The sequence below is a fragment of the Cheilinus undulatus genome, linkage group 6 (genome assembly GCF_018320785.1).
Source record: "Cheilinus undulatus linkage group 6, ASM1832078v1, whole genome shotgun sequence".
In the NCBI taxonomy this organism is placed as follows: domain Eukaryota; kingdom Metazoa; phylum Chordata; class Actinopteri; order Labriformes; family Labridae; genus Cheilinus; species Cheilinus undulatus.
Genome location: NC_054870.1, coordinates 18,189,976 through 18,215,553, shown reverse-complemented (window position 1 = coordinate 18,215,553; position 25,578 = coordinate 18,189,976). Strand labels below are relative to the sequence as shown.

The 25,578-nt window shown below is 38.9% G+C and overlaps 1 protein-coding gene across 6 annotated transcripts in view; it reads left to right on the top strand.

Moving 5' to 3' along the window:
* Positions 1-24,006, top strand: part of LOC121511422 (reticulon-4-like) — a 47,918-nt gene extending 23,912 nt beyond the window's left edge. For 4 of the 6 annotated variants that reach the window (XM_041790097.1, XM_041790098.1, XM_041790101.1 and 1 more), the window contains 6 exons: positions 14,078-14,285; positions 16,226-16,364; positions 18,888-18,957; positions 19,247-19,293; positions 20,689-20,747; positions 22,799-24,006. In XM_041790097.1, coding sequence (XP_041646031.1) covers positions 14,078-14,285; positions 16,226-16,364; positions 18,888-18,957; positions 19,247-19,293; positions 20,689-20,747; positions 22,799-22,841 — 566 coding nt within the window. In that variant the 3' untranslated portion in view covers positions 22,842-24,006. Of the gene's footprint in view, positions 1-308; positions 585-8,264; positions 8,395-14,077; positions 14,286-16,225; positions 16,365-18,887; positions 18,958-19,246; positions 19,294-20,688; positions 20,748-22,798 lie in introns of those variants that run through there. The other 2 variants (XM_041790103.1, XM_041790104.1) reach the window with 2 other exon arrangements.
* The last annotated feature ends 1,572 nt before the right edge of the window (positions 24,007-25,578 follow it).

The window sequence follows — 25,578 nt, the reverse complement described above, 5'->3', positions numbered from 1 at the left end:
ACCAGGCAGAAATCATTCATCGTCTCAGTCTCACTGCTGCGTCAGCACATTTGACAGAGCACAGTGGGGTGGAGGTGGGTGGGACAAGGGGAAGCGGGGTGTGATAAACCAAGGAGGGGGAAAAATAAGGTAAGGTTGAAAGTTAAAGAAGGGTAAAGGGAAGATCAGATTGGGTGAGAAGGAGGAGGGAAGGGAGAGTTTGCCAAAAAGTCTGAGCAGGGAGGGAGGAGGCAAGGGTGTAAGGGAGGGAGAGAAGGAGGGAGGAGGCGAGGCAGAGACGTTTATAGTTGCTGCGTCAGAACGTTGGCAGCAGACAGTCAGCTGACAGCACGCCTGCAGGAGGGAGTTAATTCGCTCGCTGCAGTCGTCTCCCCCAGAGGAAGCCTGGCTTGGGTTCTTCCCTCTCTTCCTCCCTCCTCTTCTTCCTGCAGCTGAACACACATACACTTCCTCACATCTACAGTGACAGCCTGTGCTCGGTCCCTCTCTGTGTGGAATGTGTGTTTGCTGATCGGACGGCATGGAGAACAACTCTGTGGAAACAAAGGAGAGCGAGCCCTCTACCAAGCACTGGAAAGAACAGGGTACATACCTCCACCTTTCTGTCGGTCTCTTGCTTTTTTTAACAGATGAAGGTGTTCACTGCTGCAAAGCTGCCTTCGTTTGCTTTAGCTCTTTGTCATGCTGACTGTGGAGAAATTGACATTGATGCTTAATTAGGTAGAAACTCTTGCAGGACATGAATCGATTTGTAGCACAGTCATTGCAGCACAGAGCTTCTACTGTTCGCCTTTTGGTTTCATTGATTCAGATACAAGCTGAGCTTGGAAAACTTAGCAAGAAGATAACAAAAACAGAGGCTTTTCATGTGATTAGAAGCTGCCATGAAACATCTTGCCTTGAAATGTGCACCCAGCCTGAGCAAAGGTTAGCTTTGTCAAATAAGTCTGCTGAATGATTTCTCTTGCTTCATTCATCTGTTAGATGACTTAAATGTTTGTATTGGTGTGGGACTTCTGTTTGTGTCAGTGTCTGCACACTGGGCGCTTTAAGGTGCATTATTGCAGGTATTTGAGGACTGGGTGCTGGTCTGTCCTTGGGTGACTGCAGCAGCTCTAGAGAGGACCTTTGGATAGTCAGCCAGTCAGTTGCTGTGACCAAAGGTGGACAGTAGAGAGGAGGAGGGAGGGAGGGATTTGTGAGTGGAGTGACGTTAGCTGGCAGTTTAATGATTGGTTAGTGGAGGGGGAAATTCTAATGAGATGGTTGAGGGTCAGGTCAGAGCTTTGAGGAGTTTGGCAGCTTTCTGCTCAGGCCTCATGTTTTTCTGATGGATAAATTGATATGTTTCTGAATGAATGAATCAGAGGACAGTCTGTGCTGCTGCCTGGCAAGACTTATTTCAGAGGTAAATTTGAATGCAGTCATCAGGGTTGGTGTGCATGCAGTGTTGAATGTAGTCTAGATTATTGTCATCATGAGTCTTAAATGATCAGAGTTTCTTATTTAAAGGGATAATAGAATTATCTGAGTTGATTAATCAGCCCTGGAGACCTGGACTTACTCTTATTTCAGCATCTAGATCAGAGGGACTGAAAGCTATAAAAAAAAATAATGGGATAGCAAAATAGTAAGACATTTATAAAGTAGTTTGCAACCAATTTATTAATCATTGTTGCTCTGATGTACGTAGAAATCACCTCATCATTTTTCAGTTGAGTTTCTGTTCATTCTGCACTATAGATTTCAGCTCCCAACCCTTTTATTTCAACCAGGTTGCTGTGAAATCCCATTAACATGCCTGGTTGTTTCAGTGCTATTTGTCATGATTGTGGAACCAAATGTGATTGCCTTGCCTTCACACTGTAATAAAATGTTCAAGGGCTGTTAGCATTAGCATGCTAATTCATGCTGTCTCCTGATCTTCATGTGTCCTGCTGCCGTTGCATCATCTGAGGCCGTAGTGCTGCTGTCACCGCTCCACACTGAAGCCTTTGTGCTGTTGGTCTGTCTGTGTGTGTGTGTCGGCACTGTGTCAGCTCAGCTTTGTTCATCCAGCCGGCGGTCATTGAGCTGGTAATGAGGGAGGACCGCCTTCACGACTGAGAGAAGCTGCTGTGTTTCTGACGGCCTGTCAGGAGAGTTTGTGTGACACCACGAGGACGAGTCGTACAGTGACTAAGCACTATTTGCTGTGTTTGAGAAGGAGAGAGTCTGCAGTGGTAAAATGGCCAGGCTTTTGTTGCGGTATAGAGTATAGTCTATTGCAATGAGGAACATGGTCATCTTTTGACTTCTCACACACTTTTCATGTACAAAGCAACTTCCTTCTCCCCATCCAGGCTGAGGTTACTTTGGGGTGTTTATACAAAGTGGCTGAGTGGCAAAGTCACTCGTTTCTGGATCTGGAGGTTCGGTGTTCGAAACCAAGCGTAATATGCAGCTTTTGGAATTTCCCCCCACGGGACTAATAAAGGAATATCTTATCTTATATAAGTTTGAGAAGGTCAATTCTTAAGCTGACTTTGGCATGAATATCTTTGTAGTCTTGCAAACAATTAAAAACTCATAACTCAGATGCAGAAGCTCTGTCTTGATGAAGAGAAGATTTCCCATCAGTGTCCCTCCCAAAGCATTATCCAAATAAATTGTTTTAAAGAAGGTATGTTTGAGATAAAAAGTGGCTCTGACTAAGGCTCTAAATTACATATCAGTACAGGCCCAAAATGAACTTTCTATTTCTATCTGACCATGCTGAGAAATACCTGATTTTTATCAGTTAAGCTAAGTACAACCTTGAAAGCAGAACCAGTCTGCTGTAAACTTGTCTTAGGTCTTAAAGTAGCAGCAAGACTAATTAATTCCATCATCTCAAACTGAGACACACAGCTGAGCTGGTGTAACACAGCCACTTTAACAACACTGCAGAAGCCTAAAATCACATTTTAAATAAAACAAGACATAAGATCAAAACAGATAAAATGGAACATTTAATGTGATGTGAAAAAGTTAGTTTTATTTCATATTTCCAAACTGAAGTCTAACAATTAAATCAACTTGTCCTCAATATTAGCCAGTAAAGCTTTGAATTAAAAGTCAGCCTGAAATGAAATAAAGTTGCATCTAGTATTTTTGAGACGTTCTCTATGGTATTAAGATGATCTAAGGCAGCTAATAAAATAATCTGATGCAAGAGGTAGTGGAAAAATGGCCTTTAAATATTTATATAAATAAACACAGCTTGTAACCATGTTGTGCAGTTGTGCAGGTAAGGCTGGCTACACACCAGACGATTTAAAGCCACATTTTAGGCCAGATTTGACGCCCCCTTCCAATGATAGTAGGGTTGAGACCTGATTTAAGGCTTGTTGCAACACTATTTGTCCAAATAATCCTCAAGTGTGTGATGCCATTATGTTTATTTTACCAATCCTGATCAAACCGTGAATTATAATTATCAAATTTATTATGTACAATTCCAGGTCAGGATCCCTGAGATGAAATTCCAGTAATAACCAATGAGAGCAAGTAGACCGGATTGCATCTCCAGCCAGATTTCATGTAGTTTTACACACCAAAATAAACACAACCATGCCTTATTTTCAGACAGGATTTCTTTTTCTCAGCTTCTGTTTTTTGCTACAACTATACCGGGCAATAGCCAGCTGAGGTCATCTATCACGTTAAGTCCTCAAGCACATTTGATCATTCAAGTTTCTCTCAGTGTGTTGTCAGCTTTAGACATATACATATCAATATTACATACCAATATGTTTGTCATAGCAAAGACTAACCCGAAATGCCAATACACTTTTTCTTTTTTGCATGGATATATTTCACATACACATATTTTACAATTGTTTGGGAAGGGCAGGACTTTTTAAAAATTCTCAAAGTGATCGGACAAACATTCTGTCTGCCACATTCATGACGGGCCGGTCAGAGTGGCAAGGCAAAATGAGGTAGCAGGCATGTGCAGCTCCAGTGCTAACCTTAGCTATACAGAATAGTGCTCCCATAGTGTTTGGATGGCAGAGGCTGTCATTGGCTAAAATTCCTGCTGAAGCCTTTCGAAGAGCATCCAAAAACATCTCTGCTAAGAGAAGCTTTCAGTGTGCTCTTTACTTTTGTTATGATGAAGAAATGTTGTCAAGAGCTCATTAAACTGCTGCTTTTCTACAGCTACATTCAAGCTAAATGCTACCTGGCAAGAGCCAAAGTATATACCAGCCCACAGCACAACTTAACTCCACCTGTAACAATCACAAACTCATGCCAAAGCAGCTTAGGATAAAAGTAAAAACATCTTTTCCATCATGAAATCTTTCAGTGCTGTTCTTTGGGCATTACTCCATAAAGAAATGTGGTCCAGTTCTGATAAAACTGCCTCTGTACTATTGCTATGTCGAAGCATTTTGCTACACCGGTAGCAGTCATTGCTATTGTTCTCCTCAAATGACGCTCACTGGTCCAAACCATTTTCTGTTCAGCACAAATGTTGTAGATTGGGGCTTCACAAGATGGATTTGCCTGATGATAGACATGGAGTCTTCTGCATAGCAAGGTTAAGCAAAGACGTCATTGCCTGCAATATTATGCATCTTTATTATTCACCTTTTTTGGCAGGTGAGATGACTGGATGTGAGATGAAGTACAGGAAAGTTTTGTTTTTTATCTTCCTTTTTTTCAGCCATAAAGCACTAACCAGATCAGATCTAACTTCACAGATTATATTAAGCACCCCAGTCAATTTTTCCAAGAGGCTGGTTAATGTAGTAGGTGTTAGAAAAGCAATCAGAAACTTCGTTTTCGTTACTAATCATTTTTAAGCAAAAAAGCTTGATACCTCAGGAACTCAGTTACCTATTTCTGACTCCTTCTGAGCCATCTTTAATTCAGCATTGTGAAGTAGGATGTGTCACATAATAAGTCAAATATATTTGATCAATAAGTTATAGCAGGCATACCTGTTAACTTGTAGATCTCATAAGATGAGCTGTTAGACATAAATAAGTTGTGTTTGTTGAATTATCTGGCCAAGTGAGTTTTCTCTGTTGACTTTGCTGTGATTTGTTGTTGGTTATTAAAAACGTATGTACACTGAAACTTTTTGATACCATGTGTTAAAAAGAGGACATCTATTATTTTAGTGATAAATTGTATTTAAAGGCAAATAGATAGCATCTAATGCATAGTAAAAGTTTTAAAGACTGACATCTAATTTATAAGACAGGTGCATAAGAGAGAATAAATACACAAAAACTGCAGGGGAACTCCAGCACACTTACGAAATTGCACAAAAGACTGGCAATGTGACACAAATAGATAGTTTCAAATTCAGTTTTTAATAGTAGTGTTAAGACCATCACTGTTAGGAAAAATAACATTGGTTTGTGATGTTTTATAAACAAGAGAGGACAATATTTTTCTACTCGACAATACATGTTTTAAACTTTAAAACAGATTTAGTTTCACAAAGTCCTGAAGTTTAAAAAACACAGAAGATAGAGGTGCATTGGAGATTAATGAATCCATCAAAATTGCAATTGAAAACAAGCAATTATTCTCTACCTGCACGGGACCATTATTTTTGTTACCCTGGTATTGAAACATGCAGCAGCATTGATTTTATCATCATATCTAAGTTAAACATTTTGACAAAATGAGAAGAACCCTACATTGATTGTTTATATTTACATTTTGTATTTACTGTGGGATACGTGTCACACTTTTCTCTGCTACACAGATCAATATTGATTATTGTTGTGTTGTTACCCTTATCATGACCCTTACTTTAGAGCTCCAGAAATGTGAAAATGGCAGGGGTGTTGAGTTAACTTTTAGTCCTTTAGCACTTATTTGTGTGTCTACATCATTGATGGAGAACAACTTCGCAGCAGTTTGTGTGAATAATTCATCGTGTGCAGGTGGCATTCAGTCCTAGCAGAGTATTTGTTCACCTGCAGACAGATGTTCGAGTTTCACAAGTTTTTAAGGAACCAAAGCTCCTTCCCTGCTTGTCTTGCTTGCCTGTATGTTGTTGTCAGTTGTGTTGGTATGTTGTATACTTCCTTTATGCCTGATGTCGTAGCATTAACTCAGAGATAGTCGCCTTTACTAAAGACTGCTCCTGCATGCTTTACCTAGGTGCCACGCCTCATGGTGTACTATGTGTGAAAGGTCTGGTGAGAACAATCTGGACAATGTCCGGACCTAATTGTTTAGAGTACGTAAGTGAAAACGGCTCAACAGTTCAGGCGGGGATCCTGCTTTGTTTAGCACAAAGATACAGAGGCAGACTTTGGACTGTGCTGAGTTTTATGTAACAGTATGTGAATGGGTTATCTAAGAGATAATTTTAACTCTGAATGATTACTTGGAGCCCTCTGGAGTCCCACGAAGTTTGTATCGACTCTGAAGCTTCAAGCCTTCAGTCAAAGACAAAAAAAGCACCTGTCCTGCTCCTGTTTGTAGATGTTAGAGCAGGCAGAAAATTAGGCCTAATTTTTTAATCCATGTTGGTTGGTTTTTATTTTGTTACCAAGCCAGTAGCATTCCCATTATGCGCCTGGTTTTTCTGGAGAGGTTGCAGCCCCTTACATGGATTTTGAACTCTTCCAGATATCTTCTGTTCACTCCCAGTTTCTTCCATCCCACTGGGTCTGGGTTTGACTCTCCAACTTTTTTTATCTTTCCTGAAGTAAGTTTTCCTTTTACAGCCATGTTATGCAACACCTCCCCACCCGCCCCCTCTTTCTCCTGCTGTAATCACCTTATTAGAAAACCAATTTCTCATTGATAGTAGATGGATTTTCTCAACACCTCTGTGTGCTTTGGTGGATCTTTGAACTGTGGTTGAAAACACAAATGATGAATGGACGCTGTCTTGTTCATTGCATGTGTCTCTGTCATGAACTGGTACCATTGTTAACTGGGGGTGTATATTAACATGAGGAACGGTCAAATTAATTTAGATTTGACTTAAAATTAATGTTAATTCACTTCACATATGTTTGAATCAGTGTTTAAATACTGCTGGACTTTCTTTTAGACCCACCACTTTATGAAAATAGCCATACATTTTGTCATTTATTCTATTGTAATCATCCAGAAACTACCTGTTAAGGTGCTGATTAGTAATGCACAATATTATCAATATGATGCTGGTGGCGGCAGATATGAGCTTAGAAAGGTACTTATCATGTTGGCAGATTTGAACATTTCTGTTGGTATTTACAACCGATTCTTTGGCTATAAAATCTGCCTTTCTTTATCATCTCTAAGTATTTACTGTATAAACTAATAAGAATGTGGAATTTAGTCCTGGATCAACAGACCTACAACAGCTGAGTCTTTTTCATTATTCATCATCATTCCTTTAACTTTAAAGTCTGTTTTAAGGACTGAAATGTGTGAATTTGTTCATCCTCAAACTTCAAATTTTGTGCTTTAAGGACTGAAGTTTTAGGTCTCTATACATTTAATTATCGATATGGATATCTGTATTGGCTAAAATTAATTTGTAAATATTTGAATATTGGCAAAAATCCAATATCATGCATCCCTAGAGCTAATGAATGTTTTGGGTAATTTTTATTTTTCACTGACACTGTCCATCGTACTGTTATTTCCACTTTTGTTTCAATAAATGATTAAAACTTAGGGTCAACCAGTGTTGGTTTTCAAGGCTGATATTGATATGGATTATCAGTAGTGCATGAGATCGATAACCAATAACCATATGGTATAAGAGCTGCAAGGTATTGTTGGGAAATTTAGTATATTTATTGTGCTCCTGCTTCATACTAAATAAATCTGGTTAATGTGGTATACACTCAGGAATTTCTTGTATGCTCAAAATTTCACACTGAGTTCAGATTGTAACACATATTCAATGTGGTGTCATGCTTTGTATGAATAGTGTGAAAGTGTGTTGTTTCTGCCATAGTTTTATGGAGAGCTATACTTGAATGGTTGTTGCCAGTCTAAATCTCTAAATGCATAATCTGTGCTTATTAGCTGATCATGTTAATTTTGTCTGAATGTTGGTGACACTAACTTGTGGTTTGTCCACATGTTCCACATATTAGATGGAAAGCTGATGTAATTGTTGGTGGTCATATAGCTCCTTAGTCATTGTGGTTTAAGCTCAATTTGAGAAAATTTCTCCCTTTCTTCCTTAATTAGTTTCTGTTTCTTATAGCTGGGTGGTGATGTATATTTAAAGTTGTAGCGTAAAATACAATAGCTGTAATGATCAGTCGTCCATCAGTCCTGAGAGAGAGACCAAACTGCGCATGTCCCTCTCTCTTTCGCACTCTCTCACCTCTCAGCCAGGCGGAGCCGCCGTGCTGCTGCATGCTTAGCGGAGGTTCAAGATGGACGCCAAACGGGGTTAGTCTGGTCATAATCTTTTGTTTATCCACCGCATTTCTCCTCTTCTACATGCGTATAGCTGGGTCTCATTTGTGGGTTACTATTTGCATGGAGACCGGGACTATGGCTGGATTCAGCCCGGGGAGGGTGGGAGGCCGCCTGCGTAGGTCATGCCGGACTGTTTGACGTTTTGTACCCGCGGTACGGACCGCTCTGCATCCTGAGGTGTGTCATAAAACGCTCCTGACCATGTTGAAAAGATGAGAGGGGTCAGGGTGGTGATTATACATAGCGAGAAGTGAAACGAGATCAGCGGCCGGGATTTAGCTAGCTGTGATGAGGGAGGGGGTCTATTTTTAGCAGGTCCCCGGCGATGCTAGCACGCCTGCTACCATATGTAGCCAGGCAGCCACATTTGGACCGCGGACTCTCCTCCTCCTCCTCCTCCTCCCTCTCATGATAGCTGCTCGGTCCGTGTTTCTACACACAAAGACCCTCTGTCAAAACCAACACAGCTGCTACTGTGCGGCTAAGAGAGCTAATACAGAGTTAGCATGTTTAGCTGACATATAACGACAGGAGGGCTAGTTGTCAGCTAACGTGACAGCAGGCGGAATAGCTAATAGATGTCAACGCCCACATTTACACAGCTGTTTACTCAATAAGCGCTAAGCTTACTGAAAATTAACCTACCCGGCTCTTTCTAAGGAACTTTATGTCCAAACGCCACTGACTTAGCATTCAAATGATTGTTTTAGAGCCACCTGTATCCAGTTATCAGGCACTGCTATCACTCAAACCTCTGATCTGTTCAGAAAGCACTGTTAATGTAGTCAAAGCTATTATGTAACAGAAGCACTGGCATTTATCTAAAGTTGTTAAGATAACTTGGCAGTAGTCATAACCATTTTGCTGTTATCAGATGCTTAACACAGCTTTATTTAAATTTATGTGTCAGAAGTAGGCTTATGTGCAAACTATTTATATTGTTTAGAGAAACACTGTAGATTGCTTGAAGAATAAATGATTGTTTATTCATAAGTACCAGGAACAGGGGGAGCAGTCTTGTAATGCATGTCGCTTTTGATTAAATCTCCTCTCCTGTGTCCCAGGTTAAATATTAAATAAAGCGTTTTAACATTAGTTTGTCAGGCAGTAAGGCTGGCCCCTTCAAGTAAGACACGTCACTGAGGATTTTTTCTGCATCCATCATTTCAAAACTTATTTTTACTAAAGATGTACAGATGTTAAATACAGAAATTCAGAAAGTTCTGTAAGGCTCAAAGGTAAAAAAGTTTTGATAAAGACACATATGGATTGTTTCTTTTGTTTATAAAGGGTCTAATGTATTAAAAGTTGATAAATCAATACAGCAAATATTAAGGTTTTTAAAAAGTTTTAAAAGTCTTGAAGACACCACAAGGTCTTACATTTTGGAGCTGTTTTCCTTCTTTAAAAATACAGTGATGTAAAGTTTATTTGTGTAGCACTTTTCACAGACAGCCATGAGAGTGTGGTTTACTTAGACAAAATATACAGAGAATTAAAGTAATCATTATGAAATCACCGCATGACCACAAAAGTCATAACAAGAACAGAACAGCAAGATATAGGAGCTTATATCAGTAAAAAGAACATTACACACAATTTAAACAGTTCATATTACATGAAAGGAATGATCATTAACCAAAAGCCTGTCTAAACAGGTGAGTCTTTAACTCACCTCTCTTGTGAAGAGGTTGAGGGCTTTTGCTTTTATTTTTACATTTAGTTTGAATCACAAGTGAGATTCTGCTGGAACTCCAACAGTCAGTCTGTGCGTTTGTGTCCCTAGCTAGCAAATTAAGTATGTGATTAAATGACGTGTGCATTTAAGTGATGGATAAAAAGAATTTTTCTGAGGAGTGGTTGGAGCAAAAGGTGTTGGATCTGAGGCTAGGCTGATACTTATTAACATTTTACAGGAATTTGCAAATAAAAAGAGGTTTTGCTTTGAAGCTTTTGCCGAGTACAATACTCGTCCAAAGTCTGTTAATGTTAGCACTGTAAGCACCTTGAAGAAAGCTTTATTGGCATATTACAATAACAAATGTGATCTGTATTTTCATGACTATGTTGTCACATCTGCACAAAACATGCATATAACTGTCACCAATGTTATGTAATGTAATGTGACTTAAAATATATCTAAAGCATTTTGAAAGGTCTAGAAATTATTACATTTGATGTTGAATTTTCTGCATATATCCTGGTATAGTACACATCCCCTGTTGTACTATGAGCATGATATGTTGGTTTTATCGTTAAAATTAAAGTAAAGTAGTACTTTCTTGATCCTGAAGGGAAATTCATAGTTTATACTGGGTTTTTTTTGTTTTGTTTTGTTTTTTTTTTTCTTTTTTACATTTTACACACGCATAGAGTGATGGCCTGCTGCTCTTGTTAAGCGCTGCCGTGAGCTGTTGGGGAGTTCAGTGCCTTGCTCAAGGGCTTTTCGGCAGTGCTCGGGACATGATGGAACCTCTCCAGCCACCAGGCCATAGTCCAGTTGTGCTCCTGCTGGGACTCGTACCAGCAACCTTCCGCTTTCCAGCCCAATTCCTTCCAGCCGAACTCCTTCCAGACTGCCCCCCACCCCACGTTATTGAGATTAGTCTTCTTGGCTTGTAGCAGGAAATCTGATTTGTGGTTTTTCAGCCGTAAAAGCTCATTAATTAGCTGTAAAACCATTTTAAGGAATACTGCGGTGAGCTGCCAAACATATTGTGGTCACTCGGTGAGTCAGCCGGCGCTGCTTAGCAACATGGCTGCCCTCGCTCACTGCACCTGCCTTTGTTTCTTGGTGCAAGAGAGTATCATCTCATCCTGCTGCTGTCTCAGTTTGCATTTTAATGCTGTTTTGCTTATCATGAAGACTTTGTCTGTGGGTGTATGCAAGCCCTATGAAGGTGTTAGCTCTCTAGTGAATTAATATTGACCCTTACTTAATTGTAGATAAGCAAAGCAGAACCTGTAAAGTTACAATGTGCAGTTTGATATGCTGCTCTTGTTACTTCAAGTACTAGAGAACAGCATGTTTCGGCTGTGAGCAACGTCAATACCAGTAGAAAAGTCAGGACATCTTCTCGTCTAATATTGTCCACTGACCTGCCTGGAATTCCCTGGTGAAATATGAGCATGCTCAGTGCAAGACCCAGGTCATGAGCTCAGCTGTCTTCCAGCGGGGTTTGACCACCGACCCCACCTGTCCATCTCGGTCCTCAGAGAGCTGTACTAACCCCCTACATGCACCCATATGTCAGACAGACTGAAAGACCTGCAGATTAAACCTAACTCAATAACACTTTGCTACCATGTTTGAAATAGTACTGCATTTTTTTTTTTACTTTAAACACAAAATTTTATGAGATAACTATTAGCCTGATGGATCATTATACTGAGGACAAATCTGGTGAAAATGTGTTGACTGTAAAGTAATTTACCTTCATTTTGAAGCACACATGGGCGTGAACCTCATGTTAAGTCAAGGCAAGAAAACTGTTACTGGATGACAACACATCTCTGTGTGTACTGAAAGAGATTGCTTAATTTGGATGGGTTTACCAGCCAGTCACACAGTGACAATAATCTTTTTGCCGTTTCTATTTTGCTTGCTAACATACATGCCAAACTTACATTGCAAACATTGTTTAAGCTGGCGCTGCAGAAATGAAATCTCTCTGGTCGAAAAGGCAGAAAGTAGAGTGAAAGCAAAGGCTAAAGAAGCAACAGTGAAAGGGGACTAACCTTAAACAAAAAAGGAGACAAAAACAAAATGTTTCTTCAGAAAACAATTTTTTTGACAGTTTTCAATGTTAATTCATCAGAACTCCAGTGTCTACCACAGTGCTGGAGAGACAGATTTTTAATGGAAACTTAAATTCAATGCTTTTAAGCTGATTGTGATCAATGTAAAAATATATGCAATAGCAGGATGGTACAAACTGCCAGGTTTATATATTTATTCACTGTTTATTGTGGAAAAATCCCTCATGTTGATCAAAATATGATTAACAGGATCATTTTTTTTACTTAACTTCAAGCTAATTCTAAGTCATATTTCAGGAAGTTTTTCTTTTTTATGCTCAGTTTGCCAAAGTCAAACTGTTGATAATACTATTTTATTCTAAAATGCAATTTTGCATGAGCCTTTTCACAGTAGGTGGTAAATTTTCTGGATAATATTTGACTCCGCCTTGTTGGAAAAGCAGCTATTTTGTTCATCAGATCTATCAGGACTGAAAGTGGTTTGGGAAAAGGAAATGAGTTTGAGTGTTGAACCACAGAAATCTGAATCAAACCTCATCTGGGTTCTCTGTGCTTTGAGATTAAAACTGAGTTCTGTGTTGTTTCATAACCTCAGCAGTAAACTAGAATGGAAGTTTTGTCATGTTTTTAGATGCAGTTTTCAAAATAATACCCATGCAGGTCATGGATGATGACCTCCAACATGGCCGCCGGAGCTGGGATTACATCACTGGGAAGTCTTTATAGTGGCATTTGGGGTGAAAAGTGCAGAGACAAGGAAGTTTGTGAGTCAGAAGCTTCACTGAGTTTCCTCCTGTGGGGGGTTTAAAACTTTGGATGAGTCTCACATAGTGTGTGACCTCTGACCCCTCCCATCAGAGGGTTTACTAATAGAGATGATGCTCCTCCTCCAGACAAACACATGATCCCACCATGTGATGTTTGTAGAGCTGGAGCAGTTGAAATACCACCCTTATTTTACTTTGTTTGAATTGGATCACTTCATCTTAGTGCTGATTCATTTTTTTGTGAGTTTGAAATCACAATACCTGATTTAGTCTCCTCCTCTTGCTCAGAGCCTCTCCCTCTTGTCCCATGATGATCCCATGATTTCTGCTCTTAACGTGTGTTGAAGCCCACGAAAGACATAAAGCTCTCTCATTTCAAATAGGTTCCTGGTCATGTTGGTTTAAAGCTCTTTATTCATCAAATATGGAGTCATAACTAGGGTTGTGTAATGTTTGAGCATCTGATTGTGTCTTCTGATTGTGATTTGAATCAATTCCCTGATTCCAAAAAAGAAAGTTCAAAATATGTTTTCTTTGAAACTGCAGACTGTTTTTCAGACATGCCCAGTGTCTTTAAACATTTAGTCCACCACCGTTAAAACATTTTGTCTTGAAATAATTTTGTTGCAATAAAGCTGCATTTGATGCTAATTGGTAAGGGGACAATGCTCTTAATTGTTGCTGAAACCAGTGTTAAGTAATCGTCAAATATTAGACCTGTTATTAATTTAAACCTCTTTTATTTTTCAATCCATGACAATGGAAAGTACCAACTTTGAACCTTCTATGTTTAACAACCTGTTAGGAAACCTGTTAACATGAACAACTCAATTACCTTTTGAGGAAATTAAATGCCTATCTGAGTAGCAACAGGGCAAGTGCTAACACTATGAGTATTCATTTCATACAACCATGCTTTTTGTGAACAAGAAGCTCAGATATCAGTGGAATCTACATCTAGAAATAAATTTGATGTTTAAGAAAATGAATTAAATATTAAACCTATAAAGCACAATCCCTTCACTATAAGGATCACTTTGTTCCCTTTTTTTAATCAAACAAAGCATCGAATTACCTTCCCACTGTTTGTGAATGATAAACACTGACTGTCTGTCCTCCTCTTGCAGTGGTGGATCTCCTCTACTGGCGAGATGTGAAGACCACAGGCGTGGTGTTCGGGGCCTCCATGCTGCTCCTCCTCTCCTTAATGGTGTGCAGCATTGTAAGCGTCTGCTCCTACATCGGCTTGGCTCTGCTCTCAGTCACCATCTGTTTCAGGATATACAAAGGTATCCTGCAGGCCATCCAGAAGTCAGATGAGGGACACCCATTCAAGTAAGTACCACGGACAAGGGGAAAAAAGTAACTATGACAATTTATGATTATGCTGACAATAGGAATAGGGAATCTGAAATGTGGTTTGTACACCTGTGTATATATGTTTTTTTGTTAAATTGAACTCAGAAGCACTCTTCTGCTTGTCTGGTTTCATAAGGCGTTAAAGTCAGTGACAAAAATCAGTGACCTGATTAATCCTCATTATCAGACAGAGCTGCAGGCAGTCTGGTCTATCTGCTCGTTTCCATGTATGTCACATGTGTAGATGACACAATTTAGTTAAAAATATTAATGAGTTTTCAAAACTGTTCATGTTATTTACGGTGAATTTGTGAGATTAAGCTATAAATGAAATTGTGTATCCAAGGATTCTGTAACTTTCAGAGCGGATATTTCCTCTTATTCAGAGCCTGTTGGTTCCAGGTTGTGGTGTTGTTCGTTCATCCTTCTTCCTGGCTGTTTGACAAAACCTTCTTACTGTGTGTTTTTTCACATGCAGGTCTCCTAATTGACCTCATGGCACACTAAGGGTCAATTAACTCAGATCAACATAAGCTTGAAGAAAGGAAGCTCAGAGAGTCACAGTAAAAGCTGATTTCCACAGATTTTACAGTCTGTAAACCTCAGTGAGAGGATCAGAAAAGAGGCTGTATGTAGAAGTTTAATTTTTCTCAGCTTGAAATCTCTAAACCCAATGAGGAACTATAAGGTTGCTACTTTCACTTGTTCATTTGGATTCCACCTTAAAATAATGACTTGTAAAGATTTGAAACACAAGACAACTGAGGCATGAGAAGAGTTGGGTTGTTTTTACACTAAGGTTGTTTCTGTGTTTCTAATAATGTTTCTGTTTTGAGTCCCTGCTGATTTTGTCCTCTAATTAAGTACTCAACAGGGCCCAACTTTGTCGTCCATCCATTAAATCAGAAAAACAACATAGTAGTCTGAATTTGATGCTTTTGTTAAGAACTGTTGCTAAAATTAAAAGATGTGAGTAGTGGGTAGTAGTATTCAGCACTGTAAACCCATCAGAACCTGTATATTTACAGAGTAACCCCCCACCCCCACCCCCGAGCAGTGACCTTTTTTTTGGATCCCTTGGCCTTAATTCAGAATCTAGTTCTTGCAGTGGAAGCACCCAGTATTTGGATATATCCTAAGTAGTTTTAAAAGTTGAATTAGCAGTAGAGCTAAACGGTATTAGAAAAAACTGACATTGCAATTGTTTTTCTGCATCATGTTTTGCGTTTTTATTACAAAAAAAATTCATTTACACCAGATAAATATAGTGCCTTTTATTTATATTTATTAAATTTGAAAAAAACAATTCTACATTTTTTCCTATCGGCCTTTATGCCATTTTCGGGTTTCTAATATCACACTGTGCAGCCTCTGACAGTGACACTGACACACACCAAGGATGAGGATAAGAAGAGACAGAGCAGGTGAACAGAGTGACTCGTTTCTTCATGAACTTTACAAATAAACTGTTCCTTAAATGCCATCACCCATTTCTAACAACATCCAAAGTTAAGTTTAGCTATGACTGTAACATGAGTGCAACTGATGGTTAAAGAAATGCTTACCCATTTTGTGCTGCAGTGACCGTCACACTGCAGCTCACACATTCAAAGCTTTAAAATATGGGGATTTCAGATAAACCTAAAGTTAAGTTTGCCACCAAAATGACAAAGTGTGCCATTTTGGCTAGAATCCAAAAGAACAGAAATGGCAGTATAATGTGCTTCAAGTCCACTGAATCGCATGTCCTCCCGATGGGGCTATTGCCCATGAGCACATTGCCATCACGGTAGAAATACGATTTATCGTTCAGCCCTACTGTGCAGCCATCGATTTTTTTGATCCTTACTCAGATGTTCTCTATACTCGAGCTTCTCTCATCATCATTGTCTCTGCTCTGTATCTGACACACACAGGCAGTTCCTGGACCAGGAGGTGGCTCTCTCTGAGGACATGGTCCACAAGTACAGTGATATTATTCTGGCCAAACTTAACAAGACCATCAGTGAGTTGAGGCGTCTGTTCCTGGTAGAGGACCTGGTCGACTCCATCAAGGTGAGATTGCAACCTGTTGAAATTTGAATTGTATTTTGAAAATGTAAAAAGAGGTCAACATGGTCATACAAAAATAAACAATCTAGACGAAATAGACTCCATTACAAGAGTGTCAAATGCAGTAATTTGGTTTACATCCAAATAGGAGTGGGAGAAGTTGCACACACATTTAATCCCAACCCAGCTCCATAATTTGTTGATTTCTAATTCCTTATAGATAGAAAACAGAATATTATCCAGATCTTTAAAAATACATATCAGTCAAATAGTTTTGTGATATTACATACATATTTATTTACCCTTTTAAAGTGTAACACCTTCTAGACATATTTTACTATCAAATATACAAGCTCATGTCTTATGCCTGTCCACACTAAAAAAAGTTTGATTGATATAAAGGGAGAGAAAAGTTGCATCTTTAATTTAAAATTTCAAAAGTTCCACTTACATTCAAGAGGCTGCCAGTTTTCACTGTTTAAACCCTGTAACACTGCACTACTGGAAACAGCCTTTGACATTTATCCTTTACAGAACAATCATATGCGCTGACAAGCATCAATGCAGACAAAAATGCGTGATTTAGTTAGGAACCCAGTGATACCATTTCATATTTTTCCCCCTGTCCCATCTGCGTTTTTTGTTTTGTTCTGTAAAGCGTCTTTGAGTTTCCTTGAAAAGCGCTATACAAGTCTGATGTATAATTATTATTATTGTATGCTGTGATATTGGTTGCTTGCATGCTTAAATGTGTGACTTCTATCCATCACTGTGTGGGAGCATAGCTGATCTGTTTCTCAAAACCTCAAGAATCAGAGAACAAAGTGGGGAATTGTATTCGAAAAACCTTTCAGTTCCCAATGTGCTGTTTCACTTCAGTTGTATTACAACAAACACAGAGTGAACTAAATGTCAAGCCTGAAATAAGTAAGGCGAGACGTATAATCAATGTTTAAAGTTCTTCTGCTTCCACACGGAATTAAAAGGATTTTAAAGGATTGAAGAGAGGGATCTTTTGGGTCTTTAAGGAAGTTACTGTAATGATTATAAAGACTTAGGATGTTGATCTTTTGTTATCTGTTATATGTGTTAGTTCAACAGTACTCTTCAAAGCATGGTCATAACACCAAAAAAGGTCAGATCTTGTGAAAGAATGATGTAAATGCCTCAGTAAACTTTAGGAAGCGGAACATCTAAGCTGATTTGTTCCGTCATATTAAGGCGTGGACACACGTCAGGATGGTTGAGCTCTTTCTGAATTAGATCGAGCAGATACACTATATAGGCCCCAGTTGGAGAGGGTCTGTTCCAGTTAGTTGCTGTTGAAAGATAAAATAATCCAGCATATGGTCAGTGACCTACATGACTCTGAAACAGCTACTGTGACTCACACTGTAAAGGCTTTCTCTGTCTTCAGTGTTGTGAAAACATCTGATTTAAGCAGAGTATGAGAAAGTAATATTTTGTTACAAAACCCCAGCACTACAGGGCATCTTGGCGCTATCAGGGCAGCGTGGAGCGTAAAATAACAGTCTAATACCAGATTGGCTCTGTCAGCTTCACTAACTTTCATCACATGGTGTTCATCAGCAGCACCTACATAGTGTTAATAAGTCTGCAGACCAGTGTTGGTGCTCTTCAGTCCAGATCCACTGAGAGCTCTGCAGCACTCAAGAGTCCTGTTGTCACCTCCACCCTCTCATCCCACAGCCCAAAAACAGATCTGCACTTGGTCCATCAGCGAGGCAGAGTGGGTGCAGAAAGAAAATCCCTAAGAGGGTAAAAAGTCTGATTCTTTTAATCGGATCAGGATCGAGTTTGAGCCTCAGGAATGTTTGAAAATCTCTTAGCAGATTACACGCCTGTGTGTCTGGATGTATTATGAGGATATGCCCGTTATTCTCTTGCCTCTGATTAATTTCCTGTTCAGTGCCAGCGGTGAATATTAAAACTACGACCACACCAGCAGCTCATTAAAACATCTCGCATTTTTAATCACAGTCAGAAATATAACTGCTAACTTGCATTTGGTCTTTCACCAGCAGCCATGTTGGCTTGTGCTATTTACATGTACATCATTTACATGAGCTGAAAACTGTCAGGTTGCATTAGAGCACAGTAAACATTCAGATTAAGGCAGCTGCAGGGTTTAAATACAGCAAAGTGTCCTCTTTCCTTCAGGAATTAACCAACTCAAGGTTTTTATACTGATAGAACTCCCTGTATTGATCTGGTTCATGGTGCATAGTTGATGCATTGCACCCAAAGCATATTCAAACTATTGCAACTCTGCTCTTGTTTATTTTACTTTGTCCATTTGTACACAAATGTCAATAAGTTCAATAGACCTTAGAAAAGTATTTTTTCCAAGGGTTCCCAAGCCTGGTCTGAACAACATGGACTGCATACTGAGAATTTAAACTTGCTTAGTTGTAATGCCAGATGCTCCTGAAACATTACTGATAAAATTATTAAACAAAACCTAAAGTAAGCGATACATTACTTTCTTTCCTCTCGTCTGTGCAGTTTGCTGTGTTGATGTGGATCCTGACCTATGTTGGTGCACTGTTCAACGGGCTCACTATTCTTATTCTGGGTAAGGAATTGTGAAAGTCTTCTTTTACTGTCTTTTTAAAGTACATTCCTCTCCTGTTTAGTGAACAGGATTTCCATGTAAAGAATGTTTGTTTCTCTACTTTGGCGCCATCTGTTGGTGTTATCAAGAATGCAGAAACCAACACTTTGTTGGGACGTATTTCATCTAAAACTGATGTATAAAAAGACATTTTTAAAACCAAAGGTACTTAAAAATGTATAATGATATAAATAAGAAGCAGCAACCCATACAATTTAAGTGATTTGAATTTTTTTTCCTGCTCCCTCAGCTCTGATTGGGGCGTTCAGCTGCCCGATCATCTATGAGAAACATCAGGTAAGAGCCACTAACTTCAGTCAAAACATGTTTGAAGTGTTTAAAAAAAATCCTGTAATTAAAAAAAAAAAAAAAGTTAAATGAACGAAAACTTTGACATTTATCATACAGACACAGGTCTTGTACATATAGAGGGTATGCATGTGACGTCACTGTGCAAATCACAAGGAAAAAAGGTTGTGAACTACTATCGCAGGGAAAGTCAAAGATGTTGATCATTATCACAGATAATATAAAGCAGCCTATTAGCTGATGAAGGTGATTTCTCTCTGGTCAAATATTGAAGTTACTTCCATGTATTTTTACACTAAGTAAAAATATTTGCTCCAATAATGCTGCTGACATGATATAAAATTTGGGGACTGTGCTTTGTGTAGTTGTCACAATAAAATTAAACGAGAGGCTTTGAGTTTAACAGGTGATAAAATGGAGCTACCTTATAAAAGAACGCCTGCATAAGTTGATGTCATTTTGAGATACACTCCCAATTTTTTATAGATTATCAACCACATAGCGAAGATAAGCTTTGGTAAAAAGAAGTGAATGGGTCACTGAAAAACAGAAAGAACTGATGAGCTTTGTGGTAACAAAACTTTGAAAATCTGTCACTGATGAACCAGGCTGATGTTTGTCTTCCAGATCTGCTTTGTGTACTGAAAACCACTCCATAGAAATGTCAGAAAACTTGATTTATGGACACATCAGTGTCCACAGTCTGTCTGTGGAAATCTCTGTCAAGTCCACATATCCCTAATTTGAGCAGATATTAGTCCTGTTTCCTCCTGTTTTAATCCGTCCCCCACAGAGCAGACAGAATGTTTCCACTCGACCCGACCAAGCAGTCATGACGCATGCTGAAAGTGATATCAGTGCATACCCTTCGTTGAATACATAAAAGAAGCTGCACAATATCTGCTTGTTCTCTTGATGCCTACATTGCCCTATGACCACCATGGGTCCAGTGTTGACTTGTGTCAACAATATTTTGAACCAGAGCACCAAAACTCAATGAAGTATATTAATTTGGAAAAAGACGGCTACAACTGAACAGCTGGGCAGAGATCAGGTGGAGCCCATGTAAAGGAGAAGTGCAGATCTGTGTGAGACCACGACCTCTAGTGAATTAATTTTTCAATGCACACCCCAGTGTAATAGATGCATTAGAGTCCACGGGAAGTGACAGCTTTATTGTTGAAAATGTATTGCTCGGTCATCTTATATAGAGGGAGCATTTATGAGCCTTTAATGTGTCAGATGAGAAACAGAAAATGCCTGCTTTGTTTTTTGACAACAGCTCATCTTAATGATTAAATTTTGTGCTGAGCATTTGTCCACCCAGCAGAATGACCACCAGTTATCCTGACATGTTTTCCTGTTTTTTTGTTTTGCTTTCAGACTCAGATCGATCATTACCTGGCACTGGTCAACAACCAGGTGAAAGACGTCGTTGGAAAGTAAGTCAACATCACTAAATCTCATCTCTTGTGGACTAAAGTGATGATTAGAATTATTTCAAATCCGTTAAACTTTAAATATTAATGAATGTAAAACTTAGATGTAGTTTTGTTTAAATTCCTGAGTTCTGATTCTGTTAAATTCATCAGAAGAAGGTCGCATGTTAAAGTTGACTTTAATAGTGCTTTGTAATTATCAACAATCAAATAATGAAAATTCAAATTTATGAACAATTTGAATGCACTACTTTGTTGTCAAATATTTTTTCCTTAATTGAAAATTAAATCAGGCTGCTAATAAGGACAATAAACAAAATAATCTGCATTACTCAGTGAAATCTCTGATAATGCTGACAGTATTTAGTTTGAAAGTGTCGTTGGAAAAAGTGCAAACGTTGAAGTCCCAGATAAAAGAAGGAGTAAATCAGCAAAGGATTTTTTTCTTGGAATATTTAATACATTCTGTTATGCTTGTCTACAACACTACAGGTGATGACATTATGAGCCACCCCTATGAAAATAAATGTTTCCCAAGTGCTGTTAAACAGAGCAAGACATTTTTGACACAACTTTTCCAAGCATCCTGTTTTTATTTTGGATGCTTGAATTATTATACTTGGCACACAGGAACAAAATAATTTCACTAAAAAACTACCAGGGTTTAAATTATTAGCCCCTTTAGAACTGACCTTTTTATTGAGCCATAGCACAGCCCACCATTGTGCAATGATTTTCTCTAATATTGTAATGCTCAAAGCTTGTAAAATCAAGTTAAAACTGAGAGTTATCTTCCAGTTTACACACATAAAGTCTTGGGTAAGATTTTGTGCTGTCACTGAGAAAGCATCATGCCAAAAACAAAATAAATCAGTTCAGATTTTAGAAAAATAATTCTTAAAGCTCACAAAGCAGGAGAAGGATATACACAATTGTGTTTCCAAGTGTGAAGAGCTGGAGTGAGAATTATCTAGAAATTCAAAGAGAGCCACACAGCGCAGAACAAGCCTGGCTGAGGTAGGAAGAGAAAGATTTCAGAGACTCTGGATGAAAACTAGTGAGAGATGTGTCTAAAGACCCCAGAACAACTACCAAGACTAGTAAATGCACAGGAATGGACTGAGAGGTTGCAGACCAAGATTAGTCCACTTCTGCAGAAGGGACACCTTCAAGCCAGATGAAAGTATGCTAAACACGACATGGAGAACGATTCTGCATACTGGAAGCATGTCCTTTAGTCAGATGAGACCAAACTAGAGCTCTTTGGCCATAGAGATGATGCTTATGTTTAGAGAAAGAAGGGAGAGGCGTATGACCCAAAGAACATTGTCCTCACAGTCAAACACGGCATGCTTCAGTGAGTCTGTAACTGGGAATCTCATAAAGGTGGAGGGAATCATGAAGAAAGATGGATATGTGAAGATTTCGAAGGAAAACTTCTGGCAGTCAGCAACAAAACTGGGTCTGGGTCATCGCTTTGTCTCCCTACACAATTACAACCCAAAACGTCCGTGGCTCCTGGTGAAGAACTTCCTCCAGAAGACCAAAGTAAATGTTATTGAGTGGCCTACCCAAAGTCCTGACTTGAATCCCATTGAAAATCTGTGGGGTGAACTGAAGACAAAGGTCCATGCCAGAAGACCATCACAACTGGAGGAGCTTGAGAGATTAGCCTTAGAAGGACGGGCCAGGATTCCTCAGGAGACAAGTCTGAGACTTGTTGAAAACTAACAAACAACTGCTGGCTGTTATCAAGCAAAAAGGAGACACGACTGACTGTTAACATCAGGGGGGGAAGTAATTTTGACCCTAGTAGTTTTTTGGTTTTGTGTAAAACTAGGATATTTGGAAAAGCTGTGTTAAAGAATCCTTGCTCTGTTAAACAGTACTTGGAAAAAAAAAAACTGTTCTATGAGAGATGAATTTTACTTTAACTTTTCATGAAGTTAACATGAGTCAAAGTTTGTGTTTATCATTTTGCACATACTCTCTCTTTACCTCTCATCTTTTAACCCTTTCTGACCTTTAATTTCTGACCTCCTGTCATTCTGCAGGATCCAGGCGAAGGTCCCTGGGATGAAACGTAAAACAGAATGAGAAAACGACAAGTTGGAGTTCGGATTCAGGAAGTCCTGACAGGAAGATGGTTGGACGGTCGGAGGGGAGGAAGGGGGTTGAGGGTGACTGGGTGAGGGAGGGGGAGGGTGGAAATGAAGGATGGCAGAGAGGAGGGGTCTGGCGTGGACGCAGCCCTTCGTACTTTATTTGTCAAAATAATAAAACACTTTTTTTCCAGTTCAGAATTCCTTTTTTGTTTTTTTTGTGTTTTCTGGAGAGGTTGAAGCGGGTCGGAGTTCAGCAACGTCGAGATCAGCTTCATGCTTTGTATTTTTGAATCAGCTTTGAAATGTTTTTCTGCAAGTGTCTGAAACTCTCAGAAATACATTTTGATCCTGAGCTTTTGCCCTCCCTCTCCCTCACCCCAGTGCATTGTGGGAGGTCTGTTCTCCTTCAGGTTATTTTTGAGATTTTTTTCTTTTCCCTGCCCTCAGTTGAGTCGAGCGGTGAGAATTTGTTTTCTTCGTCTGCTGTTTTTGAGAAAGACGAGCGCGAGCAGCACCTCATTTGTATTTTTTCTTATTTTGGTATGATGACTAAGTTACAAGTATTTTGTGATTTTACTGTCGTGTCCCTCAAGCTTTGAGCTCGTTTCCTCAGTAACCTTCAGCGTGGTTTCGCCTCGATGTGACGAATGACGAAATGGTGAACAACGTCTTTGACTCCTGAAGAGGCAGTGGGGATGGGGTGGGTGGGGGCTTGTACTACCATTTAAAAACTTCATTGCTTCTGAGTAACTCTAGCTAGAAACATCTAGAAAACCTTTGCCAGACAAATACAACCATTAATTACATAAAAAGTCGTTATTTCCATGTCATTGCAGCTGTCTAGTAATGAAAAACTCTGGAAGAAACACGTTTACATTCATCCATGTCAGATAAAATATATAAAAAAGAAAAAAAATGAAATGGGATTTAAAGAAAAACTAAATAACCATACTGTCTGTGAAGCCAATATCTTAATAAAGTTGCAACTTGATGTGACTTTGGGAAACCTTTGAGCATTTGTTTGTTATGCAAGTATAATTGTGAATGATAAACTTCATACTTCAATAGTGACGATAAAAGCTTCCAGCTGGGAGCCGTGTTTGTGGAATGCATTGTGAGATGTGAACAATTATCAATAAAGCTTCTAGACGAAGAAAGACCCGCCTCCTCATCTGTCCATCAACTACTACACAAGTTACTTCAGCACATTATTCTGCTAAATATTAAAGCCTACTTTTTCCTAAGAAAGACAGAAGTGTGATTAAACAGTGTAAATACTTGATGGATCAAAATTTGTCACAATGAGATATTACTGCAGAAACAAAGTTAAGAACAGAGGTGGAAAGTAACTTTTTTTTTTTTTTTTTACTTTTTGGGGGGAAAATAATGAAAAGACATGAGCCATCTTATTTTCACGAGTCTCATTTAATCTTTTTGAACATTTTGCTAACACCCACACATGTGCGCGCACATACACACAAACTTTGATCACAATCACCTTGGTATAAAAATTAACTGGTGAATTGACTTGCACCATGGAATCTCATCAATCATCAACAAGATATTCTGATTAAAAAATAAATTCATGCATCTGAGCATCATATATACCTCCATGTACAGTATGATACAAATAATTTAAACAAAAGAACCGCACAAACTGACAACCTGCGCTCAAAAAAACAACAAACTTAAACTGATTTCAATGCAGCATTTTTCATCTTCAGTAATTGCATTTCTTTATAGTGGATTCTCCTTGGCTTCTCCTGTTATAAATCATTGTCCTACATTTATAGTATATAATTTTCTGTATTTTTCTGGACAGTATCTGTAGCCATGGTGGAGAAAGACACCACACATGCACCCTGCAAAAACACCCTGCACTTCACACTGTTAGCTCAGTAATCAGCACAGTCCACATGATTTAAGTAACTTTTGTGGTCTCAATAAGACGTTGGTCATTCAAATTGTTTTTGTCTCAATTACAGTATGGAAGCCCTAAGCAAACATCTATTCACAGACTTTTTATTTCTCTGTTTTCCCATGACTCATTTATGTTTTTTTTATCCAGATAAAAAAACCAGCAAGTCTTCATACTAATGAGTTGTTTTTCAGAATCTTGAGAAAACTGAAATCAATCAGTCATTCCTGGAAAGCCAGCATCCCAAAACCTAACAAAATTAATGAAACCCTGCTTCCAAATATTTTGGGCATAAACAACATATCAAAGGCTGAAACTGAGACATTTTCCCAATTCATGAAAAATATGAGCTCATTTTGAATTTGATGGCAGCAGCACATCTCAAAATGTAGGGACAGAAAACAGAAAACAAAAGGCTGGAAATGTAAGTGGTACTAAAGGAAAACAGCTGGGGGTGCATTTTGCAACCAATTACATAATTGGCAAAATGTCAGTAACATTTTTTGAGCATTTATGAGAGGCAGAGTCTCAAAAGTAAGTATGGGCAGAGGTTCACTAATCTGCAAAAAACTGCATCTAATAAGTGAGGAACAATCTCAGAAAAATGTTTCTAAATGTAAAAATTGCTAAGACTTTGAATATCCTACCATCTGTTGTGCATAATATAACCAACATTCAGAGAATCTCGAGAAATCTCAGCGTGCAAGAGACAAGGCCAAAGGTCAGTATTGGATGCTCAGGATCTTCGGGCCCTGAGGTGGCACTGCATCAAAAAACAGACATGATTCTGTACTGGAAATCACTGCATGGA